The sequence below is a fragment of the Austrofundulus limnaeus genome, unplaced genomic scaffold, assembly GCF_001266775.1.
Source record: "Austrofundulus limnaeus strain Quisiro unplaced genomic scaffold, Austrofundulus_limnaeus-1.0 Scaffold51, whole genome shotgun sequence".
Lineage (NCBI taxonomy): Eukaryota > Metazoa > Chordata > Actinopteri > Cyprinodontiformes > Rivulidae > Austrofundulus > Austrofundulus limnaeus.
This window is the reverse complement of record NW_013952453.1, coordinates 2,398,730-2,408,631: the sequence shown is the minus strand read 5'-3', so window position 1 is coordinate 2,408,631 and position 9,902 is coordinate 2,398,730. Positions and strand designations below refer to the sequence as shown.

The following is a 9,902-nucleotide window of genomic DNA, read 5'->3' as shown; positions in this document are numbered from 1 at the left end:
GTGGGACACAGATTCTGGCTGAGTCATGAACACATTCACATAATAATCTCCAAAAAACACTTTACGATTTGTAAGTGAAATATAGTTTGCTCATCTAAATTTGTTATAGGCAGCAAGCCATATGTTTATAATAAATATTCAATGTATGTCTCTTAGGTGGTTATTAATATGAGTTTGTTTTTTGAAGGGGTCCATTACATATATAAATGTGTCTCTAATTTTTTGTATTAGTCATATAAAATTCACAGATCCAAAAAAGAGGAAATAATTCATATGTAAGTTAACTTCAATTTTATTTTTTAAGCTTTCGTATATACACAATACATGTTATAAGTTCATGTTAACACACAAAGCTGTGCATTACGGTTTTACAAACCACAGCATATTCATAACTGACTGATTATAAGTAGGCTATATAAAAATATACTGGTAAAATTAAAACTTGTCTTCGGTATCATTAAGATAAACAGTCTGAGTGACAAACAAAAAGCTTGTGCTGTGAGGTTTTAGTGACAAAGGAAAGTGAGATACAAACAAGTGAACACTACAASAGGAAGAGTATTTCTTTCAAAACATAAAACCCATACAACAATTACTGATAGGTATTAAAATGTTAAAATACAGAATATATTAATGGACTATAGTAAATTCAGAAGCAATACACATCATTGRCTATATGGAATGCCATACTTTGAAAAAGTACAAGCAAATGTGAATGTTATTTACTGGTCTCACTAATAGAGGTATTTTATGTTGATAATTTTTTAATAGAACTTAAAGGGTTTTAATAAATCTGTAAATGTTTAACAAACAGTTGCAAATAAGTAAATAGCTTCACTGACAGTCATCTGAAAGAGCACAACGTGAAATAAAAAAAGCTTGCTGATGTTAAGTRTTCCACAGACCTCACTGAAAAGATTTTATCTGTTCAAAAATACAAGCTGACAAGGCGTGAAACACTAAACTGTGTCTTCTGTATTCTTAACCTCAACCCCGCCAGAACTGGGCTTTGGTTCTCTGACTCCCATCCTGGTCCTCCTCTCCTCCTCCTTTTTCTCCTTGTTCAGCAGTCGATAGTTGATTCCCATCCCCACAAATAGGAACACACTGGAGATGATGAGGACAATCCCACAGCCCTGGTATGTGTACTTGTAATCATGGTAGACGTCTTTGAACTTTCCTGTAAAACCAAACAAAAGAAATAGGTACAATTCAATTTTTTAGCTTTTTTTGTGTGTGTGACAGTTTAGTCAACTGTGGTGGTGGGTCGCATACTCACCGAGCAACGGGGGTCCTAGCAACACAGGCGCACACTCCATGATAGTGACCAGCCCAACAGCACTTGAAAAGCGCTGAGCTCCCACTAGATCCATCARCGTCTCAAACAGCACTGCACTCAGCCAACCAAAAGCAAAGCCAAAGAAGCAGGCATAAATGACGAAGCCTTTGTAGTCAACCGATATCGGAGCTAGAACATGACAGACGCCATTGTACAACACAGAAGCAGCAAAGTAGTACTGTATTCTGGGCCGGATCCATTTGGTGTTGGCTACGATGCCCATCGATGGCCGAGCAACCATGTCAACAAAGGCCAGCACGGAGAGCAAAAAAGCTGCCTTCTCCTTAGGAATGTCCTTGCTCTTTGCATAGTTGGAAAGGAACACCAGTGGCGCAAAAAGACCGAACAGCATGACAACATTTCCCATAATGTAGAGCAAAAATCCACGGTGCTTAAACAAAGAGAGGTCGATGAAGCTGTTGATGGTCTGCACCACAGTCTTCCTCTCTGTGCTCGCTTCTGCAGGTTTGGGTTTGGGTCCTATCGGCCGCATGAGGGAACCGGCCACACAGCAATTGAGGAGCAGGCCTCCCAGGATCAGAAAACTTCCTCTCCAACCAAACTGGTCATAGAGCCAGGTGTTAAGAGGAGCCAGGGTGGAGAGAAAGACGGGGCTACCAGCCATGGCAATCCCATTAGCTATAGGTCGCTTCTTGAAGAAATACTTTCCAATCATAGTAAGGGCTGGATTAAGGTTAAAGGACAATCCCAAACCTTTAAAATAAATAAAACAAACAATTGTAAGAATGCTTGATTACAACCTAACCAAAAAATAATAGTTAAAAAAAGGATAATAAAAAAATACAAACCTCCTAGCACGCCAACACAAAAGTAGAGCGCTTCCACAGAGTTGCAAAAAGAGGCAGAAACAAAACCTATCCCAGATATCAGACCTCCTGTCATCATGACAGGACGACTCCCATATTTGTTTACCAGGATGCTGCTGATGGGACCTGCAGATTGTACAAAAAGCACAAAAAAGGTCACAAACAGCTTGATTTTGAAACACAAGACACACGTGTGCAATTTTACATTTGATCACCAGGGGGCATCATTGCTGCAGAAGTTGTTCAGCAAATTCAAACAGCTTCTTCAATCAATTGTGCCAGTGCTGCACTGCAGTACATGTGCTCCCCTGCCATTAATATTGCGAACTGTCAGTAGAACCACAAACACTGAATCAAAAATAATAATTTCTTTGATTTTGYGATGCGTACAAACTGACAGAGATTCCCTTGTTTTATCGAACTTAGGCCCACTTCAAATTAAGATTGAAGGTGTCTCAGCTCAGAAATGAAGGTGTGGTATTTGTGGCTGCATGTGTGTTTTGTGGGGGTGGAGATGTTGGCGCTGACGTGTGCATGGGAGCTAAAATAACTGAACTTTTTTTGTGTCAGTTTTGGCACCAGGTGCACCAGTTAGAGAAAGAGGCCTGATGAATGAGGCAAAAATAAATAAAAAAAACTTATTAGGATAGGATTCAACGTCAGCTCAAGAAAATTACTATGACTTGCAGACAAATGACTAAGATGCATGCTGAGCTCAGGTAGCAAAACACCAGCTTCATCTCCAACTTATAACCATCAGCCTAAATGAGTATGAGGCTCCACATGGAAGACACTGCTGCCTTCCTGCCAAATCCCTGCAGTCCCCAATGAGCCTAAATGGAAACTGACAGTTTTTGTTTAGAGGTTGTCCAGACTCATTTGCCAGCACGATGCAAGACAAAGGGCTTTAAATTGTAATGCAGGCAGTCTTCATGAAAAACAATGAGTTCTTTCCTTCCACTTTGCAGCGAGGGTTGCTTAGGATATAAAGGTTGGAGACAAACCAATGTAGAATATTATGGATGTAATGAATCAAAAATTGAAGGAGTACAGAGTTAGGCAACAGTGGGTTTTTAATGAACTTCTCCCGCTGATGTGCTGAGAATGTTCAACATGCAGAATAGACTCAGTTGTCATCTCACGGTGTGAAAAAAAAAACATTTTGTTGTATTCTCTGAGCACTGTGCAAAACTAGTTGGCACTGGTATTTGTTTGCATTTGAATTTTTACAATAATTAACAGCGTTTCACCTGAACATGTACAGATGGACGACAAATTAAACAGGTTTGCTGCTCACTGCCTGAGCAGATGTTGTGTGTATTAATGTTGATTTTACGAGTCTGGAATTTCACTGCAATGATAAAACCTTTTCTAATGATATTCAGTTGTGTTGTAATCTGCTGACTGCACAAACCATAGCATGTCTCTCCAGTTATTTTCATATTTATCAAAACATTTCCTGACTCCTCGCGCCCTGTGGGGATTGCCATCCAGCAGGAGACAGTGCACATCAGGGTAGAGATCCTTCATGAGTGGATAAAGGTGATCTCTCAGAACAACTTTGTATTGATTTGTGGAGACTATTCCCTCTAAGGGGACACAAGTGGACCCAAAGCATGCGAGTGCCGTATGAGTAAAAGGTTGCGGCTGTTCATGTTGTCACCTGTCTGGGTATTGAGACCACCACAGGTTGAGGTTTGTTAGGAAATCTGTAGATCTCTCTTCAGCTAACCACACCTGCTTGGATCCATCATTTGCTTTATGCAAACCAGTTTCCCCTTGGGATATGAACAGGAGCTGAACTGAACGGAACTGAACTGAAACACAATTTTTTTTAAAGCCAAACTCTGTAAGCAGTTCCATGTGCATGTTAGGAAAATAAGTTGCTAAACACTAAGCAGCACTGATTCCTTGAAGCATTTTTACTTCCGTTGTACAATAATTCGGCTTTGGCCTGGATGGGGTGCTTTGCTTGTTTATTTTATTTTATTTTATTTGGGGGTGGAGGGGAGGTTAATGGACATGTGACAGCTTTGTTATTTTTTAGATTTGTGCAATAAATTACAAAAAACATTTTCTTCTTGTGCTCAATGCGATGAAGAATGCAAAGAGTTAAAAGAAGAGACTCATTTTTACTCTCTGTGGCTTGTTATGAACTGAGTGCTGCAGTGAGAATGAAATGATCTTTTTTTTAAATATGGTGACATTTTAACCACGTCAATAAAACAACTTAAAATTCCCATGAGTCCTGGTGACGTATTTACAGGTTTTCCAGTTTACTACAGTAACTAAAGTGGAATAATTTTAGAACAGAGGCACTTTGAACTTTGTACCTGCACATAAATGAGGACAGTGGCTAATTTTGGATTTTTCCAGGGTACGAGGCCATCCAGGGGCCACAGTATTCATAGAGGGGYCAAGTATTTGTTCAACATGCTTGCACACAAATCCCCAGTTTTTGTAAGGAGYATAAATTTAATCAGTCACRCGTGTTCAGAGACACTTGTAAAAGCTCAAACTGTAAATTTTCCTTATCAATTTTACATGCATTTTTACTGTACATGAAYAAAATAYACTCAAACACACATGTGAGAAAATCCAGCCATTGTTGTCAGTTAAAATACCTTTTCTGCAGGAATATTCAAATCGAAATAGACTTGCGTGAGCTTGCTTCATGCTGGACTTTCCTATTTGATTCATTAGCGCCACCACAGTTTGGAAGTGGAACTGCAACCACTCTTGGGCGAAGGACAGATGAGTGACAGGACAGGGGCACTTCAGGGGGCCAATCAGATTTCAAATGGGGCCAATGCCCCTGTGGCCCCGCCCCCAGAACCGCCCCTGAATGAGGACTCATAACCACCTGATCATCCAGAAGTGTGTGATATCACCCAAAGTCTCATTCATGTCATCACCTCAACAACAACTCAAACTCCCTGGTGGTCTTCCTCTCATAGCATAGGGGAGGACAATCCACGCACATACAAAAGAAAAACCCATTTGTGTGTTTCTGAGACAGCTAGTGTTGCAGCAGAACCACAACAGAGGAGTCACACTCCTGTTGCTCCCACCCCCTACACCAAAACGACATGTTTATTCATTTTGTAGGTTCAATATGAACAAAATGAGAGTGAGCCTCTCTGTATGTCTGCATTTCAGAAAAAAACGATTGATTTTTAACTAAAAACAGCAGGAAAAAATCTKTCCCAGTCATGCTAAGAGCTAGACATTGATTCAGTCTACGAAGCTTCCTGATGTGTTAAAGGTCAAGCGTTATAACAAACCCACATGTGGCCGCTTGTATTTTTGGGTTGCAGCTCACCTCCGCCGTATGTGACCGCCAACATGATGGAGGAGATCCAGGACACTTGACTGCTGCTTGCATTGAAGATCACCTCGATTTCCTTGAAGAAGACAGTGATCGACTTGGCACTCGCATAGGAGAAGCCAATAGAGATGAAGGCCCCTACTACCACCATCCAACCCCAGCCACCCTCAGGGGGTGTGTAGCCTTGAGGCCCACCAAGGGCAACTGGCATTTTTCCTCAGGTATGATGAGCCTGCACATATTGGGAAAAAACAAACAAACAATCAAAATACTTAATATTTTAGTTAGTTGATGGTCTAAGATAAACTTGCTAAAAAGAGCTCACAAGTTTAAACTCTTCATAGATTAAATTATACGTTTTCAGTTTTAACAAAGACTACTTGCTGATTTGTGTGAAATGAGACCTGACTCTTTTTCATCTCTTACACAAACCTGTGGAGGCTCTTGTGYATTGCATTGCCATGCTGTTAATAAWGCTGTTTTCTATCCTGACCTCTTACTCTTTGTACCCCTGCTTTGCTGAGATTTCAGGTATTCATAAAAAGAACCAGATTTTACCACTTAGTCAATAATAACAGAGTTTAAGAGCAGGTGTTCGGTTCCTGGCCGTGTTCTGCTTTGAATTGCTCTCCACGTGTGTTCGCCGAGCTCTCAGCCACTGATCTCCCACAGTTTCACTTTAGAGGTGATGAATAAGAGTCCATCCGCAGAGTCAAACTGCTTACTGTATTGTTTACACAGGGGAGACTATCCAGGGAGAACATTGATCAGACCATGAAAGCACGTTGAATTCACACTGCTCAATAGCCCAGGGCTGTGCTCCAGAGTGGGTGATAATATAGTGTTTTTCAGCCGAGGAGGACTTGATTTCGTTGATGAATTGGCTTAGCGCTCTGAAAACTTATTGGATAAGCCAGTTGTGCGCAGCAAGTAGTGAATATTTAATGTAGAAAATAACTTGTTATTGAGCTGGGATTTTAGCTGCTGCTGTGCAGCTGTAAATGTGCCTCCTATACTGTTCTACAGAAACAATAAGAACTCACAATATTTTTTAATACTTTTATTATCTGTTCATTTAGAAGAATTTAGTTTTCACTTGGGTACATAAAGGAATTTGCATATATATTACATGTAGCAACATATATTAACAATAAGTGGTTGTCTGTGTTTGATACTATGAACATCATGAGATATTTGTTATTGTTCAAGGTTTTCATGGAGGATACAATCTTTATTGTTGAAATGGTCTTTATAGTCTTTATGGGAACACTGCCCCCCTCCACACACATGCACACGCACCCCCACACACACTCACACTTTAATCAAAGCAAACTTGAAAGTTTGAGTTTTTTTTCTGATGACAAATTACTACTTATTGACAGAGTTCCTACTCAAACTATGTTCTTATCTTCGAAAACGTCTTAATTAGTTTTCTTTCTTTCTTTTTTATTTTTAAACAGAACAGCCTCCTTGCAACTAAATTAGTCAATGTGATTCCAGTGAATCGATACAAGCTCCGACGAAAGGGAACTCCCTGTGTGTGAAAACTGCAGCTTGAGGTCCCATGTACACTATTATATTATATATATTGTTTTCTTTCCAAGTGATTAAACAATATTTATGAGATGCCTGAGCTGTACCACTAGGTGGCAAAAACACACACATGAATAACATTTCAAAATATAAAGGAAAAAAACATATTTAGATTGATTATTCTTATTATTCTTATTATTATTGCTACATTTACCATTCACAACCAAACTCAGTTTAGGTGAAAAGAAAAATTAATATTTTGCAGAAAAATGCTTTTAGTTTTTGATGGAGTCATGTGTGACATACGGCATTTGTTTAGAAACAATAAYGAAGCAGGTTTTTTGCCCTCACACACCCATTACTTCGTGCCTAAACCCAAAACACAACGCTGTAGTTTTAAGCAGCTTTCATTTGCCTGATTTGCTTCATCCTGATCCTGTCACCAGTGAGCTTTGATCCTGTGAACCTTGAGCAATATCAAAACAAACTACAAGTAGCTTCAACGGCTTTCGTAAAAAAAATAAAAATAAAAATCTTTAGCAAAGTTAAGAATGTTCTTTCTCTGTATTTTTTATGTCTTTAACCTGAAAGTCCTTGTCACCTATTGGCAAGGCATGGATATGTCAGTGTTCGAATGGATAATCAGTTAAAAATACAGTGTGGACAGCGTCTTTATCTGTAATTTGGATCCACATAAAATGTGAATATGGAGTGGTCGAGGGTAGAAGTTTCACAGTTATTCTCACCTGTGATAAATACAGGATGTGAATGGTCTGATTTTCCTCCACCAGGGTCACCTTTGAAAGCTGCATAATTATAAGAAAAGAAGGTTAAAACATGTTCACCATGTGAGCGTACAAAATCACAAGGGTGCCTCTAAGTGTGCAGAAGAAATGTTCTTTTCTAGATTCAAAAACAGGGCTTTCTAGATGTAAAAAGAATGGCAATTAAAAAAGGAAAAAAAATGCCTAAATAGGATACCGAGGAACACCGTTTTGCAATTAGGATGCATATAAATTTCTAAGTTAATAAAATGAGATAATAAAAACATTTTTAAACTACTGTCTCAAAATCTGAGAAGTCAAAGTGTCAAGATGTTCAGTAAAAGCAGGTAAAAGAATGAAGAAAGAAGATAAATGGGTGCATGAATGCTCCCTAGATTTTCTTAGGCTAAATAAAGCAGTCAACATGGCAACTTGAAAGGGCTACTTGACATACCAGCAGACAGAGGGGTTATCTGAGAACAGGACACAAACTGAGGCAAATTTAGAGTTGCTCAATACGAACAAAGTAAAAAGTAAAAAGAAGCTCTTTTCTGTTGMTGTTTTGTCAACTCCAAGACCCCAAAGGAATATACAGGTATTTGTTTCTATTTTGAGAAAAATGATGTGAAATATTCTTTATTGGTTTTTGTTTATTAAACAGCAATCATTGTCCACATTTAAAGAAAGTAGGAATACATTGGATAATGGAGCAAAACTAATGTTTAAAATAAGAGAGGGGAAAATTAACAAWAATAAGGTTCACCTTCAAAATCAAGACAAATCTTGGAAAATTCCTAATGGTTTAAGCAGATGTGAGATTGTAGATTTTTACACAGTGTCACGTTTGCATCAGACATTTATTTTTTAAACCAAAGAAAGGATGTGTTTCGACACAGTCTGAGGTTTGTGTAACACTATCTTTGTGCAGCAACCTGTGGCTAAACAGCCGGTGTTATCTCAGTCCATACAGCAAAGAGATAATGTGTGAAAACAGAATTTACCTTTAAATAATAATGCAATGATATGACTGTTCTGGTGGTCCTGCTGACCCAAATTCGCCCCCMATCAGTGATTGAACTTCCTGGTTTGATGCAGGTGGAATATTTGGAAGCATGTTTCAGTTTAAGGTGTGGGCTGTGAGCATACAATGCACACCCATATGAAGGACATTCAAATATAAAGAGCTTGCCTTTTCTGAGTATAGACATGACAATATGGTGAATAATTTGAATGACTAATAATTCTAAAAAACAAACAAAAAAATCAGTGCTGCCTAATATTAAACTAAGATAATAATTTTAAAAAATCAAACTAAACAAAGTTAACACATTTTTCATAAAGTTTGCTGTCTGTTGCAGCTCTTGTGATTTAAACTTTTATTTCTAACTAAATGAGCATGAAGTTACAGCTTTCTCTATTTTGTCTCTTTGTCTATTTCAGTGTCATGATTACTAAATTAAAACAAAAACAAGATTGGCAAAAGCACTGCAATTGCAGTGGTGTTGAAAAAGTATTCTGATTTATTCACCCTGCAGCCCAGCGTGGGACCTCCTCTGACTTCAAGTTTCTGATTTCACACAAACAAAAACAAACAAACAAAATGAAATGTGATAGTCATAGACAAGGACTGTGCAAAAAAAAAAAATCTTGAAAAATCATATATACTGTATATATAAATATATATACACTGTATRTATTTATCAGTCAGTAATTGAAATAAAAATCTAAATAATATTGATTAATTGAAAAGTAAGGAAAGTGTAGGACAATATAAGTTTTGCTTCAACCTACTCCTTTTCATACAGATGACCTTATAAATTAGTCAAAATGTGTATTTTTGCATTAGTAATTGTGTCTATTTTTTTGTTTGTTTTATGACTGTTTTGAAATAAAGATATATTCTATTGTATTCTATTAAATTAAACATCTAAAGAGTTTGATTCAGTTTAGCACTAACGGAGCAAAGCTAAGATTTAACGCCATCTGGTGGAGCGGAGTTAATCTGAAAGAATTATGGTGCGTTCACACCGAACGCGATTTCAGCTTCAAAATCGCAGCCAACGCTGAAGTTTGAAGCTCGTGCACTTTGAGGTCAGACGCAGGACACCTGC

The 9,902-nt window shown here is 38.2% G+C and overlaps 1 protein-coding gene across 1 annotated transcript; it reads right to left on the bottom strand.

Annotated features, from left to right (window-relative positions):
* Positions 1-268: 268 nt before the first annotated feature.
* On the bottom strand, positions 269-9,417 carry LOC106517668 (monocarboxylate transporter 1). The gene is made up of 6 exons (XM_014008647.1): positions 9,320-9,417; positions 7,774-7,833; positions 5,489-5,726; positions 2,149-2,292; positions 1,280-2,053; positions 269-1,180 (listed from the first exon to the last, which is right to left on the bottom strand). The coding sequence occupies exons 3-6, from the start codon at positions 5,703-5,705 to the stop codon at positions 960-962; spliced, it is 1,356 nt and encodes a 451-aa protein (XP_013864101.1). The 5' UTR covers positions 5,706-5,726; positions 7,774-7,833; positions 9,320-9,417; the 3' UTR covers positions 269-959.
* Positions 9,418-9,902: the final 485 nt, after the last annotated feature.